Raw genomic sequence first — 17,749 nt, 5'->3', positions numbered from 1 at the left:
ATATCAAATGTTTAATTTAGGGACAGACACCTGGAGCTTTCCTAAACCATTTCCACCAGGTGGTAATTAAAGCATTAATTCTTTTCACACAGAAGTTGCAGAGCCCACAGCTCAAACACAAAGGCCTTATTGTTACAGTAAGTAACACACAGGGAAGGATAAAGAGCTCAGGAGGCAGCTTTCCTACTGGTGGAGCACACAAACTCATTCCACTGCTCCCTTGCAGCAAGAGTCAGGGAGCATATTTTCAACAGGTCTGCTTTCTCAGGTCACAGGATTATGGAAATACCTCAGGTCTCCAAACCCCCTCCCACTGTCCCCTTTACTGGAACTTGCTCCTCTCTCAAATCCGAATTGTATGTTTCCAGCCAGCAGAGTAGCCCCAATTCAGAGGCCCCTCTACATCCAGCCTAGGAAAGGCCCGAGATGAACTCCCCCAAGCATTCATACAACAGCTGCAGAAAGAACATCAGTGAATAAAATGGCAAGATCCAAAGTCAGCATTTTTTGTTTTGAAAATATTTAATACGTGATAAACACGTACATTTTATACATATCAAAATACAGCACTGTGCAGGAGAAAATACTGTACACAACCCAGTGCTCAAATCTTTCTAAAACGAAGACAGCAAGCACTTGGGCCCCAGAAAAACCACTCCCTCCATTCAGAATGGCTGTAAACATATAAACACTTGTTAAAGCACCAGAAATACTCCCGAACAAGAGTTTTTAACATGGATTACATATATTTATATATAAACGTTTTTGTAAGCGCTGATGAACATTTTCCTCGTTGCAGTGCTCACTCACACAAGGCACTCGTGCTTTCACGGTAGGAGGGTGTTGAATTTTAAAAAGATGTAAACAGAAAACAGTGAAATCATTAAATGTACTCGAACATGCTCCCAAAAAAACCATTAGTGCCCAAAACACAAAAGAAACCCGGGGCATTAAAGTTCACAAAGGAACACAGATCAGGTAACGTTACGATTCTTCCGGGGTTTCTTTTCTCTAAACATTTGTTTTCTGTTTTGTTTTTAAAAGCCTGCAAACATCAAAAGCCCTCCCAGGATCAGTCTTGAAACCTGACTCCGAAGGCGGTGTCGCAACGGGGAAACAGGGCGGCTGGGAACTTCCCCTCCACCCCCCCTCCCCTCTCTCAATGGAAAGTCCCTGGCTCCTCCCCTCCCTCCACGTGGTGCTCCATGGCGGGGGTAGCAGGAAATGCATCCACATCCGGCAGCCAGCCTTCCCCGCTCCGGGCTGAGGGGGGGGGGAAGGGTTCAACTTTTCCCCTCTAGTCCAGAACTGGGCTGTTGTGTGTGGGTTTTTTTTAATTGCTCACCCAGCAACTTCCGAGCTATGGCTCCCTGTAACACTTATGTCATATGCCTGTCATATGCCTCTCCCTACTTTCCACCGCCTCCTCCTAGTGGCGCGGACTTTGATCTCTCCCCCTCCCCCATCTCCAGAAAAAAAAAAAAAAGAGAGAGAGACGGCAGTCCCGGGGCGCTCCCATCTTTTTTTAAAAAAAATAAGAACATGGAATAAAGAATCTGTGCTGAGTCTCAGAAGGCCTCGATGGCCGTGCCCCACGGGCTGAGTCCAGGGCTTAGCACTCGCTCGCAGCGGCTCTGTTGCCCGCCGCCGGGCGGGCTCGAGTCCCTTTCCGTGTCCTGGGTTTGCCGCTCTGCGACGGGCTCCAGCCGCTCGTCTCCCACCGTTTCTTTCCTACTCAACAGTCCCGAGAAGCTGGAGCCGAAGATGCTGATCAGGCTCGCCACGTTGCCTGTGTCCATGTCCTCAGGCTCGGGCACCTCCTGGTCGCCCGGCGCCGGTGGGAGCGGCTCCTCCCAGCGGGCTCTCTTCAGTCCCAGGCGCTGCGGGGGCTCGGCGCTCCTCTTGCGGCGGCAGCAGCCGGGGCGAGGCGAACTCTGGTGCTGCTCCTTCCCTTCCTCCTCCTCGCCTCCCTGCGTCCGGCAGCAATGACAGCGCGGGTCGGCCACCTTGACCGGTCCTTCGCAGTGTGGCGGGGCACCCGTTTCATCCCTCCGATCCTCCTCCCTGGGTTCTGGGATCGGATGGGGCGCGGGATCCGCACAGGGCTCAGCAGCGCTTTCTTGCCACGGCAAAGGGCAGGTCTCCGGAGGGCAGGGCGGCAGATCGGGGTCCCCAGGACATGCATGAACTCCCGGCGGACAAGGCTGAGCGCCTCCGGGGTAATCGTGGGGTCCCGTCGGGCAGGGCTGAGCTCCTCCGGGGTAAGCATGAGGTCCCGGTGGGCAAGGCTGCTCTCCTCCGGGGTAAGAGTGGGGTGCCGAAGGGCAGGGTTGCAATTCGAGGTCGGGCCCCTCGCTCAGATAGACCTGGCGGGCACTACGTAACACCAGGGACACCAGCAGGTTCTTGTGCAGTTTGATTCCTCCGCGCTGCACCCTCGAGTTATAGATTTTGCCCAGCGAGATGCTGACGATGCGGTGCGCCTCCAGCTTGAACTCCATCCCGAGGACACGACAGTGCTCCTCCTCCGGACAAGGTCACCGCTCCTCTGGCTCTGGCTTAGCGGTCAGAGATCTCTCCTGTACCTCGCCCGGTGTAGGCGAGGACACGGAGCCCGCGGATAATTTTTTGACTTTCTTCCTGGAAAAGGCTGTTATATCAGCAGCAACCGACTACCTGCAAACAGACGCAACACCACTCTTCTCAGTCTCGCCGCCGACTAAACGCGCGCGCGCTGAGTCAGCTGCTTTATATACCTCGCTCCTGGCCCCCGCCGCCTCCACCCAATCAGAAGCAGGCCGGCGTTCGAAGCCTGGACACGCAACCTAGTGCCTCGTTCTGGACCAGTAGGAGATCGAGGATAATGGAACGGGAGGATTCGAATGGATATCCGCGGTAGAGCTTTTAAAAGGGCAACGACACAGAGTTTAAGTTGGTGTCCTCCTCTCCGTGTTAGATCTTTACTTTACTTTTGTAACGTATGCTGGATATTGAGGAACATGAGTCACTTTTGCTAGGACAAAATAATACCGCATATATCTGCACATTACTGTAGTTTGGCTGGCACTTGGCATGTAAACTACAGCTCAAAAGTTCATAGAGATCTCTCAAACAGGGCAGCTAAAGGTCTCCCTCCCGAAAAGAAAGAGACGACATGGGGTTTTAGCAGGCTGGTATAGTACTTTATACTGTTTATTTTTTTTCTCCTCTGTTAACCATATTAGAGATTCATATATTAATTAAGATGTTTGGATGTATATTTTATTTTTTTATCTTACAACATTCAAAACAAGTTAAAAACATCACAAAGATTATATATTGACATATTTAAGTTGTATTAATCGACGCTGCTTGTAGCTGTTTTAATTATATTGTCCAGTTTTAGGCAGGAAGGTGGTATGACAGCATCAACAGAAATAGAATTCTACAGGGCAGTGAAATGCAACACAGTGAAACACAAATCAGAATGCGATTATCTTTTCATGAAACATTCCTAACCAGATTAAACAAAACATATACCTAAAGTCCTCTGAACGTAGTACACTGCATTAGCCATGTATAAGAAACTACAAGATAAAACAAATGAGAAATGTGAATAAAACCCCACAAGAGCTGATAGCACCCTAGATCAAGAGTTTATTACTTGTATTTGAACAAATAACTAGCTACAGGCTAGTTTAAGAACTATTGAAAAACTATTAGCTGCACAAAAAAGTACTTTAAATAATGTGGTTATGTGATTTTTCTTTCAACTAGTTTAATGTATTTTATCACCTCTTGTCACCCCGTTCTCTATATTGTTCTTTAGTTATATTTTATATAATACAACAGCTGGTGGCATTGCCGCTTTAAGATGAGCAATGTTTTTAGGGTTTTTTTCCCCTCCCCCCGGTGCTTTTCTTTTTTAGACTCAGACTGATGTAATGCTGTTACAAGTTTCAGACAAAGTCATGTGATTGCGTTTGAGGTCAGATCCTTGGCTGGCTTGTTGTCTCACTGTTCTGTGCCAATACTGCTTTTGCTGGCAACAGAGTGTGAATGAGTGTGGCTTTCACTAACTGCTTTGCAGTTGTACTTGCCTGGTATGTTTTTCTTCCTAGAATGAGAGCTTTGATGGATTGCTTCAAGTGAGTCAAGGGTTCCTGTTGCTGGGTGTGTAGGTGGTGGTAGTGGAAGGCAGCTTTTATGTTGGAAAAATCGTGTTTTATCCTTTTGTTTGTGTTTAGTTCCATCCCAAGGGGTCTGAAAGGACGACAAAGGTGTCTGGTGTCATTCTTAGACTGGATGGGAACCTTTCCTTTGTCCGTCCCCCCCCCCCCCAACCCGAACCTGACAGTGTTAGGTATGCTGAATATGACAGACTGACAACTCGAATTGGTTTTCCTGCAGACTCCCAGCAGTGTTACAGGCAAGACAGGGGGCCAGCTCACAGCATGTATTTATAGTATGTGATTGATCTGCAGTGTGGGTGAATAACATAGGATTGCCATGTATGAACAGTCAAGGTTTCAAAAAATTACATTACTGACTAGAGGGCTTATTCATTAAAGATTTGTTTCATTAGGCATACAATAAACGAGATCCCCATATGTCATGTATTTTATCTGCAACATGAGTAGGAAAACACCTACACCACTCACTGTAAGTTTTGCTAAAGTAATCAGAGGACTACTTCCACCTTAAGAAACTCCTACTCTGTAAACAGTTTCTGGGATTATTCATGTGTCATTTTAAGTGATATCTGAGCATTGTGATTACCGAGTTAGCCCATAAAAAAAAGGCAATGAAAATTATTTTTCTAAAAGCTAGTCCCTGCATTTGTGTTCTGTGCCTGTAATCATATGCAGTGTATATGGTATACATTCAACTATAGGTAACAGAATGGGATGGGGCAGTAGGCCTTTGTCCTATACAGAAATTTGACAAAACTGAGGGTTAGGGATAAAGTTTGTTTTGTTTAGCCCCAACAACCAGAAATGGGGTCCACTGTCCTCATGTTGAAAATGTTTGTTTCAGCGCTTTTCAGAGTTTGTATGGCATACTATAGTGTCAGAATGTATTTGCATAAATGTTTATATATACTGTATATACGTGTGTTCAAACAGGGAGGGCCTCCTTTTACATTCTAATCTTTCATGTGATCTAACCGGTCTGAAAGCTTCAGCAAAACAATGGCTGAGCCTTCAGAACTGCAGCACTTTCCTAAAAATATCTCCTGATCAACGGGAGGGACTCCATTAGGCGGGGCCCGCAGCACTGTTCCTATCTCTGCAGGGCAAGTGCTGTTGTGTCAGAGGCCCTGCTGCAGAATACCCGGAAGGACATAAGAGGAGGAGTAATTTGAAATAAAACTTGCCCTCATTCTGTGCCTATGGGGGGAAAATCCTAATCCTGCTGGGAAGGAGAAATAAAATACTGCAAGACAAGAAGGGTAGGAGAGAACATGAGTGGAAAAGCTTCACATCACTGCATTTTTTTTCTTCTGTATACTATCGCCCCTTGGGAAATGAATGTTCCTGCTTATAAATACAAGACACTCTCAGCACAAAAATCAGACTCTCTCCTCCCCTAGCATTAAAACAATGAGAAAGATGCATACAGAGATTCAAAAAGAGAAACATCAATCAAGCATATATTAAATAACAAATAGAAAATGATTGAGAAATAATCTGATCACATTGAGTTGGGAATGAGCTATTTATTACCAGTATTATTTATTGGCTAATTTGGAATTCATTATATTATTCTTTGTATGTCAAATTGTTTGTATATAATTTGATTGGTAAAACAAACATATACACCTGTATTTCACAAAGAATACATGCCTACATGAGCACTGCAAGTCTTTCTGAACATTAGGGATTCTGTGCAGCAGGAGGCTTATTAAAAAAGTTGAACAGGCTGTGGGGATGGGCCTCAAGATGGTGGGTTGGATTAGAAAATGGTTCCATAGTAGTCAATGGACAGCAGTGGTAAAAGGAGTCCATTATGTAGAACAGGGGTGTCAAAGTCCCTCCTCGAGGGCCGCAATCCAGCCGGGTTTTCAAGATTTCCCCAATGAAGATGCATGAGATCTATTTGCATGCACTGCTTTTATTGTATGCTAATAGATCTCATGCATATTCATAGGGAATATCCTGAAAACCCGGCTCGAGGAGGGACTTTGACACCCGTACTCTAGAATGTGTTCCGAGTCTGGTTCTGTTCAATATCTATGTGAACTATATTGCAGAGAAGTAAAAGGGGAAAGTTTGCCTTTCTGCAATGGAGTAAACAACTAAGGAACTAAGCAGAATGAGAAATGGGACTAGTGATTGATGGTTAAGATTCAGTACAAAAAAGTACAGTCATATACTTCCAGTACACAAGAAGGTGTTACATATTAAGGTGCTAGAGAGACCTTGAGGTGATTATATCCGATGATCTCAAGGTAGAAACCGTGATAAGGATAGGGGTAGACAGGGAAAAGCATAACCAGTAGAAACAGAGATGATAATGCCTCTGTATAGGTCACTAATGAAACTTCACTTAGGAGATTGTCTGATTCTAGAGGTCTTACTTCCACATGGACAGTAGGCTGCTAAAATGACACACAATTTACAACCAAATGCCAGATGAGATTTAAGGGCTTCTAAATTATTTTTCATGGAAGAAGCAATAAGGATTGTTTTGAAAAGAGAAGATGGAACTTCTATCCACGTGGGTGTTGTCTACAGACCTCCGATTCAATTGCAGCAAATTGATAAAGATTTAATTGGAGATAAACAAAAATTGAGAAAGAAAGGGGAGGTGCTGTTGCTGGGTGATTTCAACATGCTGGGTGCAGACTGGAAAGTTCCATCTGTGGAATTGGAAAGAAGTAGGGAGATCGTGAATACTCAGACAAATGGTGACAGAACCCACGAGGTAAAAAGCAATACTGGGTCTGGTGCTCACAAATGGTGAAAGTGTTTCTTATCCAGGACAAGCAGGCAGCCTATTCTCACATATGGGTGATGTCATCGACGGAGCCCCGATGCGGAAGCCTCGCAAGCAGACTTGCTTGTAGAAACTAGAAGTTTTGAGTCAGCCGCACCGTGCGTCTGCGAGTGCCTTCCCACCCAGCACAGGGTGCGTCTCCTCAGTTCTCAGTTTTCCATGGAGCTGAGAAGTCCCTCTTTGACTCTCTGCATTCAACTTACTTACTTCATGCCTTCTCTCACCGCAATTTGTGTTATTTTTCTTCATGAATCGCTGTATTTAATTTATTTCTTTTATTTCTCATAAAAAAAATTATTTCTTCCGTTCGGCTGCCGGGGCAGGCTGCTCGGCCACAGCCCAGGGGCTTCTACCTTGCAGCGGCTGTTTTTTCTTCTATGTCCCGGCCAACAACAGGCTTCAAGAAGTGTAGCCAGTGTCAACGTACGATTTCTCTTACGGACCCACACAGTAAGTGCCTCAAGTGCCTTGGGCCAGACCATCACCCGAAGTCGTGCGAGTGCTGTGCTATTCTTCAACCTCGAGCCCTTAAACATCGTCTCCTTTCAGTGGAGAAGTACTTCGGGATGGATTCGACCACTTCCTTGACTCCGAAGCTGACCTCAGTTTCACCTTCGACCGAGGGTCCTCCTGCCTCCACTGCTTCGACCTCGAGCCTCATCAGACCTTCTTCGTTTCCAGCGGCTCTTTCCTCGACGATGTCTGCTGTATCTTCCCCTGTATCCTCAGGTCAGATAGCTCAGCAGAAAGTTCCAGCGGTGGTGCTTAAGGTGCCTAAGACTTCCAAGTCAAAGCACATTTCCACTGCCTCTGTGGAACCTCCAGCCAAAGCAGGTGGTCCGGTTTCAGACGCGGATCATCCTTGCCGGCTTCTTTCCAGACCATGTTAGAGCAGCAAATCATTCAGTTCCTCACTAATATGGGACCGAAGCTTGTTACTCTAATCCAGCCTGGGCATTCTGCAGACTCCCGCGAGGTCGAGCCTCTTCCTTTGCCTCAGACTGAGACTACACACTCTATGCAGGAAGCAGAGTCTCTGCGAGTGTCTGGTCTGGCATCTATGCATGTAAAACAAGGAGCAGATTCTTTGCAAGTGCCTCGACAGGAATCCTTACACTCCATACAAGGAGCAGAGTCTTTGGGGGGTGCATCGAGGTTCCTTCATCAAGCCTCTGGAGCTTCAATCCACAGCTTCCAGCCCAATCCATTCCTTGGTGCCATCGACTGCTTTCATCTCCGGGGCGAAGTCTCCTCAAACTTCGAGATCTGCTTCCAAGCACTGTTCCCACTGACGTTCGAGGCCTTCATCGAGGCATACTTCCAGGCATAGCTCTTCTTCCAAAGAGCGTCCTTCTTCAACTAAGCCTCGATCTACACCTTCCAGTTCTACTAGACCACTGACTCCTCGATTGAGGTCTCCACTTCCAAACCTCGAGGACTCAGCGGCTTCGATTGTTTCGTCCAAGTCTCCCTATTCTTTTGATGCCTTTTTTTCCGGCCGAAGCTTCATCTTTGACCCAGGCTGCCTCGACGACCTCGAGTTCTTCTCGAGGCATTGGCGGATCAGCTATCTTTCTCCTCTTTTCTTCGTCAGATGGCTATCGACTTGGACCTTCAATTGGATGCTGGTTCCAAATACTCTAAGGAGTGGAAGTCATGCATCTTCCTCAACCTCCGGCAGAGTCACTTAAGCTTCCTCTTCACAAGCTTTTGTCTCAAGACTTTTACCAGATGCCTGGAGACTCCTTATGCAATTCCAGCTGTTCCAGGCACATTGGACTCCAGATATAAAACTCTCCATTGCAAAGGATTTGAGAATTCACAATTATCTCACCAATCCCTACTTGTGGAGTCATCCTTGAAGAGGTCCCATCCTTCCAAGGTTTATCCTACCGTTCCTCCTGCAAGGGAAGGGAAAACTATGGACAAATTTGGACATCGCATCTATCAAATTTCCATGATGTCCTTTAAAGTCCTTAATTACAATTTTCATTTTATAACTTATTTTGAGTTCCTCATTGCTCTTTTGCCTAAATTTTTCAGTTATTTAGATACTCAAAAGCACTTTGAATTTCAAGAAGTTATAGCTTCTCTATCACAACTCAGATTACATCTACTTTAGTCTTCTTATGATTCCTTTGAGTTGTCTGCCAGGGCAGCAAGAAATGGCAAGCTATAGGTAGACAGAGCAGACCATCCAAGCTCATGGGGCTTCAGAAAGCTGGATCATTCTGATAGCGGCAGAGCAGCTTTCATCCTCACTTGCTGCTGTCCAAGATCCTGGGTCGCAGCTCCTCGCTGGGTTTTCGCAGCTTTGGCTCAGCAGCCCTCGGCATCTACCAATCCTCACTCAGCTCTGAGCCACAGATCGTGGCTTGTACAACAGAACTGGGCCCTGCACGTGACCGGTGAAGTTAACAGCTCATTCGAGATGGGAGGGTCAGTGACTTCTAAAGACTTGGTAATAATGTCCAAACACTAGAATGTGTTACACTGTAGTTGGCCAAGGCTAGATTCCAAATGATGAGGGCATAGAATGGAGGATTGTAATGTTGGATGCTTATTAGTTAGGGTTTGTCCTGGGAGGAAGGAAGAGGACTTTGTCCTCCCGCTCTAGAATTATGCAGGCTGTCCTCCCGCTCTAGCCTGCACATGACACCTCCTGACGAATCAGCAGCAACAGTCTTTCACGCAGAGTCTGTGTGCCTACGTGCTGAGCTCATTGCCTACATGACAGAGACTGCTGCTGCTGATTCGTCGGGAGCTCAGTGCGGTGCTGGACCGGAAATTAGGTAGGCCTAGCAATAGGAATCTCAGGTCCATCCCCGTGGGAGTCCCGTGGACTTTGGGGGGATCCCCGCAGGATTCCCATGTAGATCTCTACTGTTCAGGTCTTTATCTGTCGTCATTTACTATGTTGCGCAGAGTAGTGTGGCACAGTGGTTAAAGCTACAGCCTCAGCACCCTGAAGTTGTGGGTTCAAACACACGCTGCTCCTTCTGACCCTGGGCAAGTCACTTAATCCCCTCATTGCCCCAAGTATATTAGATAGATTGTGAGCCTGTCGGGACAGATAGGGAAAAATGCTCAAGCACATGAATAAATTAATGTAAACCATTCTGAGCTCTCCTGGGAGAACGGTATAGAAAACTGAATAAATAATTAAATCAAGGATAAGGTGAAAGCAACTAACATTGTGGGTTTTAAAAGAGGTTGGACAAAATCCTGGAGGAAAAGTCCATATAAATTATTAGACAATTAGATTTGGAAATGGAGTCCTTGTGGCCTAGGCTAGCTACTGTTGGAGATCTTGGTCTAACACAGCAGGGTGGTTGTTTTTGTTTTTAAATATCATCTTTATTAAAGAGTCAATGGAGAACAGAAACAATACAATAAAATACCCTTACAAAGAAGGAAGTTCAAAAATGCATACCTCGTAAAGCATGATACAAGCATGAAAGACATCAAGTCACTCCCATATTGATGCCGCCTAACTAACAAAAATACACCTACAAAATGGAGAACTCAATGGTACAGGCAACAGAGCAATCAATATACAGTAATAGGTATCAACTCCATTAGAAGAATAGATCCCATTCTCCCAGACTCCACATTTTCCTATACCCCAAAAAATCACCTCAGCAAAACATTGCCAAGGAGAGCAGCACTCGCTCAAACCAACACTCACCCTACTACCACACACAAATCTGTCATTCTTCCCATTCACTCACCCCCCACTCCCACCCCTGTGCGAGAGACTAGAGGAAGATGGAAGTACACTTTCCATAGAGCTGTGTAAGCCAGGATGTCAGGATTCATGGTATGTTTATAATAACAGAGTTCGAATCGGGCTACTGCAGACACTTGATGAATCCTGCTCTATAATGGTATGTCCCCTTCCTGCGTCCAGTGTTGGAGAATAGTTTTCCAAACTGTTAACAAGGTCATATAGATGAATCTCCACTGTGGGGTAATCAGACCTTGCTCCTCCAATAAAGTCTGATCCCCCTATAGCAGTGTTTTATAATCCCATTCCAACTTCCGCTGTAATACCAGTTGAATCTGCTTAAAGGATCAATTCTATAACGTCAAAGCAGGGCATTCCAAAAAGGAATGCAAAAGCGTACCTGGGGCTATCAGCGTGTCCCCCCGCTTCCTACATTTAGTGACTACATATTTTAAAATGCGATTGTGCAATACCACCTTGGAAGCTTCCCAATAAATCTCAGGGTCCACATCTAAAATAGCATTATATTTGGCATAATCAAACCAGTGGGCTCGTAAGTAAACATGAAATTCCTTATCATAGTACAAAGCAGGGTGGAATCGCCACGAGCGCTCCCCCACCATGTCTGTGACCCCAGTGCAAGAACTACCACAGAATGATCGGAGAGAGGAGTTTCCTCTATAGTAGACTTTTCCACCCTGGAAAATAGTGTAAAATGCACCAAAAGATAGTCTAACCGAGTATACAATTTGTGGGAATTGGAATAGAATGTTAATTCCTTATCAAACTGATGAAGAACTCACCATGTATCAACCCATGCCAAATTATGGCACAAAACGTTCACCCCCTTTTGCTCATGATGGCGAGGCACAGGCTTAGCAGGCAAACAGTCCAGACTAAGGTCAGCAGTGATATTAAAATCCCCCCCCTCGATATCAAATGATAAGTGGGGAAATGTGCAAGGATACCCAGAATAAAATTTATGACTGTATATGTTGGGTGCACAGAGATTATAAAATAAGAAATGAATCCCCAAAGTTCCCCTAGCAGGAGGGCATAGTGTCCGTCTCTATCCTGAATGATCTTGTGAACATTCAGCAGTCATTGTTTATGGACTAGTATGGCAACCCTCCTCTGTCTACCATGATAAGCAGAGTAGTATACCTCGCCTATCCAATCCCTTCGCAGCTTCTCATGTTCAAGTGCAGTGAAGTGGGTTTCCTGAAGGTACGCTATGTCTATGTAGTGTTGCTTAAGCCACGTTAATATTTTCTTGCGTTTTATTGGTGAATGTATACCATCTACATTAAAAGTAGATACTGTCAAATTAGCCATAATTACTAAGCAAGAAAAGCCACCAGGTCGCCCAAGGCATGAATAATGAAATGTGGACTGGTGAATAGACCCTTCAGCCAGGTCCGTCCCCAGAGGCCTACACAAATACTCAACCCCAAATGTCCCTCTGGTCTCCCTTCTGCCAACATTCCCTCCTCCCCCCCTGCACTATCACACTCATACACAGCCACACTACTCTCAGACACCCCCCTGCAGTCCCCCCATCCCCCGGATGTCCCTCCTTGGTCATCCAACTCTCCATCTCCTCCTTGAACTCCTTACATTCAAACCACACTGCGCCCACCTCTTCCCCCCCCTACTCCTCATAGAGGATTTTTCAAGTATGAAAATGAACAACCAGGATATACAACAGTATCAGAAGAGCAGACCACTAAAGAAAAAGAAAGAAAACAGTGATACATCAAACCCCCCGAGTTAGTACCCACAATTATGAGATGCCAAAACATGCCTCCCCAACCAAAATCGCAACTGCCATCCCCACTCCACCTTCTACCTCCTCCCAGAGCCTATGGAACCTATCACTGAGTAAGGAGCCTCAGATCGTAGACCCCCTAATCCCCCCACCTAGGCACCAAAACTGGTCCCATGCTCCACAATAGAGTGGAAGGATCAAGGGCACTCGAAAATGAGAGACCCCACGAACACTAGAAAAGTCAAGGAACTCAGCACACTGGTGGAAACCACTGTCCCGTCTCTTACTATGGTGGTAACTATCAAAGGAAAAATAAAGGAATACAGTTCCCTGTCTCCAGGCCCAACCTATGGGAGTTGCTAGCATGTCCTGAAGCAAACAGATATCCCAACAGCCAGAGTCAGCAGCAGCAAAAATAATACCAGTCCCCTCAAGCTGTCCAAAGGTCACTCATAAAGAACTAGCAACAATCCAAGCAAGGTCCAAGGAGACAGGCTAGTGCTTGGTGTAGGGCTCTCACTGGTCAGCCAGGCAAGCCTGCCAGGAATTCCCGAAGCTCCTCCGGCTTAGTGAAAAAGAGTGCCCGATTCTCATGGGACATCCGGACCTTTGCAGGAAACTGCAAGGAGAACTGGATCTTGCGCTGAAAAAGTTGTGTGCAGTAGGGCGCCATAGCTCGCCGTTGTTCCGAAACTCTGGCAGAATAATCCTGGAACAAAAGTATGCGCTGGCCTTCTTAGAACAGCTCTCCTTTGGTTTTGTAGAGAGATATTAGTTTATGCTTTTCAGCATAATTCAGGATTCGAACAATCACAGGCCTCGGCTACTGGTTTCCCTCTCTGCGCACACCCACCCGGTGCACGCGCTCAATCAACAGAGGAGCCTGTTGTGGCCAGACCCAGCTCCTTGGGTAACCACGTGGTGACTAGCGCCCAAAGGTCCTTCTCTTGCAATGATTCCGGCAGCCTAATCAGCCTGATATTATTTTGGCGGCTCCAATTCTCAATAGCATCAGCTCTGTCTTCTAGCCGCCGGTACTTTTCCTCCAGAGCCTGGACATTAGCCACCAGCTCCACCGCCGGGTCCTCATGGGTGGACATCCTCTCCTCCACATGGAGTCTGGTAGCTTGCCACTCCATGTTGTCCTTGATACCATCCACCAAAGTCTGGAGCCGGGTAAGTCTGTCATCCAATATCACCACCAGATGCTTTTTGAGTTCATCGATCACCTCCGCTTGCAAAGTGATCATCGGGCTGCACATCGTTCTAGGCAGGGTCATTGGAGTCGCCATCTTAGCAGGGGTACTATGGCCTCCCGGTATCTTATTTGGCTTCGATGTTCGAGCCAGCATGCTGCAGGGACCGGCCTGTTTTAGGTACTGGCTTATAGCTCCCCTTTTCCCCAATCCGATGGAAATGATTTTGGGGACCGGAGGCTGATTGTGAGTGACAAAGAAGCCGATTCACAGCTGCTGGGTTGGAAGAGGTGCCAAAGCACGTCCTCTCAGTTCGAGTGCATCACATGACCCTCCATAGCAGGGTTTTTAAAATTCTCTTATGCACTGTAAATATATACTGTATATCCTAGAGGAGAGAAAAAAGGGTATGATTGAGACATTCAGTACCTCAGACATTTAAGTAATGCACAAAAAGAAAATACTTTTGCACAGAGAGATTAGTCTTGTATAGGGGTTCTCAACAGAGAGTTGCGCGGGGACAGAAATCCCACCCATCCCTGCCAGGATCCTTTCCGTCCCCACCCGTCCCTGCGAGGAATCCCCTCCATTCCCGCCCGTCCCCATAAAAAACAGCAATTACTTCTGACAGGATCATCAATTCCACAGTTTCTTTTGTGTTTGCGCTGCTGTTTTCCTTGTGGAATCTCTTTGGTGGAACCCTTTGTTTGTTTTCTGTTCAGGTAGTTAACTTATATTCCCCCTCTTTTACTAAGGTGTGCTAGCAAACTTAGCGTGCACTAAATGCTAACGCGTCCATAGAATATAATGGATACGTCAGCATTTAGCGTGCACTAAATCGGCTAGCACGCCTTAGTAAAAGAGGGGGAATATAAGTTAACTACCTGAACAGAAAACAAACAAAGGGTTCCACCAAAGAGATTCCACAAGGAAAACAGCAGCGCAAACACAAAAGAAACTGTGGAATTGATGATCCTGATGAAATCTTTATTTGAAAAAGGTGCAGATGAATTAAAAAATAAAACACAATATGAAAATATAAAACACTGTAAAAGATTTCATCAGGATCATCAATTCCACAGTTTCTTTTATGTTTAAGTTAATTACCGGACTGCCGGCTGCCGAATCCTCCTGCTTCTCTGAAGACATATTGGATAATAGGTGTGAAGAGGAGGACAGCAGGGAGGATGGAAGGAAGGAAAGATGGGGGACAGGAGGAAAGAGATGGGACAAAAAGATGTTGGCGGGTGAAGAGGAAGAAGTAAGGAAATGTAAAGCTACTAGAGAAGGAGTGAGGAGAGAAGTGGAAATGTTAGAACTATGGGGTTATTGGGGGAATAGAAAGGACATGAGTTGAGAGGAAGATAGCAAACACAGGTGGTAGAAATGTGGTAATGGGGAATAGGAGACCAAGTAAAAGTGAGACAGGATATGGGAGAATTAGAGCATGAGAGAAAGAGAAGGAAAGTTGATAAGCACTTCCTCCTGCCTGTTGTGCTCACTGCTGTTCCATCCTCAGCTCGTGTCTGAAAAAAAAAAAAAAAAAAATCGCTCCATTCCTCGTCTCCTGCCTCCTCAGGTCACCCTCTTTGAGTTTGCGTCTCACCAGTATCAGAGCCTTCGGGGTGCTGGGCGGATCACTAAATATATCCTGTGTCTTCCCACTCTAGCCTTGCCGATCAATTAGCAAGCAAGGCTCTTAGCTGTGTAAGTGCTGAGCAGTGAGCTCAGCACGTAAACAGCTGAGAGCCTTGCTTGCTGTTCCTGCCACGCCACGTCGCTGGACCAATCAGCAAGCCTTTCAGCTGTGTGTGCGCTGAGCTCACTGCTCAGCATGACTGTTTCTGTCACGGCGCCGGACTGGTCTCTCAGCTGCATCAGAAATTAGGTAGCCTCAATAAGTCGAATCCAGCTTCCATCCCCGTGGGCCAGAGGAGTGTCCCTGTGGGAGTCCCGTGGGTCAGAGGGGTGTCCCCATGGGATTCCCGCGATCCCCTTTCCCTTGCAGACCTCTAATTCTCAATCCAGCCCTCAGGACACACCATCAGGTTTCAGGATATGTACAATGAATGGGCAATGAAATAAATTTGCATACACGGTCTCCATGGTATGCAAATCTGCATCATGCATATTCATTGTGGCTGGGTGTGTCCTGAGAACTGGGTTGAAAATCCCTGGTTACACAGCATTAGGTATCAAGGAAATAGACACCACAAAATGGTCTTACTGTAACATTGATTAATGCAGTGTTTTTCAACCGCTGTTCCGCGGCACACTAGTGTGCCGCGAGATGTTGCCTGGTGTGCCGCAGGGCCGCCATCAGGGCAGTACTACCAGTCCTGCATTCAGGGGCCCGGAGCTGACAGGGGGCCCGAGGCAGGGGCGCCAGTAGCTCGCCAAGGCAAAGTGAGTCGATCACCCAGGACTCACTTTGTCTTGGCGATCTAATCTATTGAGCCGATAAGTCTTCTTCTCCCCGACGTCAATTCTGCAGTCGGAGAGGAAGTTTGGGCCAGCCAATCGCTGCCTGGCTGGGCGGAACTTCCTCTCCGATTGCAGAATTGACGTCAGGGAGAGCATGCGTCGGCGTCGGCTTTGGGGCCTGTTATCCATTGGTGGGTCCTGTTCCCCGATGGCAGCGGCAGTGGCTTGGGGAACGACAGGGAGAAAGAAAGAAAGGGGGCAGGCAGGGAAACAGAAGGAAAGAAGAGAAACAGAAAAAAAGAAAGAAAGGTCAGGGAGAGAGGAAGAAAAAGTTGGGGGAGGGAATGAGGTGTGGAGGAGAGAAAGCATACAGGCTGATAGAAGGGAAGAAAGATTGGATGCACAGTCAGAAGAAGAAAGTGCAACCAGAAATCACCAGACAAGGTAGGAAAAATGATTTTATTTTAAATTTAGCAAAGTGGAGGCAGTATTACCACAGTTTTCAAAGGAATTTGCCCAAATAACTTAATAGTTAACTGGGTAAATTCCCAGAGATGAAAACTTCCCTTCACTTACTATGCACAGTTCTGAATTTATATCTGCTGTCTATATTTTACAATATGGTCACCTTTTACTAAACCGCAATAGTGGTTTTTAGCGCAGGGAGCCTATGAGCGTCAAGAGCAGCGCTGGGCATTCAGTGCAGCTCCCTGCGCTTAAAACTGCTATTGTGGTTTAATAAAAAGGATGGAGGGTATATTTGTATGCTATAAAAACCAAATACAGAGAGAGACTGAGAGCTGTTGACGAAGAGCTACGTGTGTGTCTTTCTTCGATTCCAGCCAGAATATCAGCTTTGTGTTCAGCCAAACAGGCCCAGGTTTCGCACTGAATAAAGTATTTTATAATTTTTCACTATTCTGTTTACTTAATATTTCATAATAAAGTAATTATAAAATACTTTCTTTGTGTTTATTTGATTCCTATTCAAGAGAATTACTTTATATATAATCAATATAGGCACAGAGTTAAATTTTTTAACATTTTCTAATGGTGGTGTGCCTCATGATTTTTTTCATGAAACAAGTGTGCCTTTGCCCAAAAAAGGTTGAAAAACACTAGATTAATGTAGTGTTTGTGTTAGGAAGCTATAAAGGAGGCAGGGCCTAGCTGAGTAACTGCTAAAAGCAGGGAATCCATGATCCCTATCACTTTGGGCAAGTCACAATGAAAAAACCAGGAGACTGAGATCTACAGAATAAGTATTGGGAGAACATAGCAGATCAAACGCAAATGCTGGGTTATGTATTTTTGTTTGTGCATTTTAGTTGTTGTAATAAATTGGCTTTGAAGAAATGGTCATTGATTTAGTCACATCACCCTCTATTGCCTCATGGATCTACTTAAGATTGTAAGCCCTCTATGGCAGGAACAACTTACTTTCATGAATTGTTATTCATCCTGAGCTTGGGTTTGGAAAGTTGACCAATTAGTTAAATTCATATAAAAAACAAAACAAACACACATACACAGAAAATTGCCCCGGCATAAAACCAACTTTGAATTGTGCTACTTTTTGGGATTCGGCCAAACACTTGCGAGTTGGCTTGGCCAATTCTAGAAGCAGGATTCCAGGTTAGATGGACATTTGATCTG

At 45.8% G+C, this 17,749-nt stretch overlaps 1 protein-coding gene across 1 annotated transcript; it reads right to left on the bottom strand.

Annotated features, from left to right (window-relative positions):
* Nucleotides 1-503: 503 nt before the first annotated feature.
* On the bottom strand, nt 504-2,738 carry IER5 (immediate early response 5). Its single transcript, XM_033916762.1, has one exon. It carries the CDS (start codon nt 2,499-2,501, stop codon nt 1,569-1,571), a length of 933 nt encoding a protein of 310 aa, XP_033772653.1. The 5' UTR covers nt 2,502-2,738; the 3' UTR covers nt 504-1,568.
* Between the last annotated feature and the right edge of the window lie 15,011 nt (nt 2,739-17,749).

This window comes from Geotrypetes seraphini, chromosome 12, assembly GCF_902459505.1.
Source record: "Geotrypetes seraphini chromosome 12, aGeoSer1.1, whole genome shotgun sequence".
In the NCBI taxonomy this organism is placed as follows: Eukaryota; Metazoa; Chordata; class Amphibia; order Gymnophiona; family Dermophiidae; genus Geotrypetes; species Geotrypetes seraphini.
Note: the sequence above shows the minus strand (reverse complement) of the source record. Positions and strands in the feature narration are given on the sequence as shown.

Bases quoted from the DNA above. Each gene is read 5' to 3' on its own strand.
- IER5 (XM_033916762.1), bottom strand. From the start codon at position 2,501: ATGGAGTTCAAGCTGGAGGCGCACCGCATCGTCAGCATCTCGCTGGGC.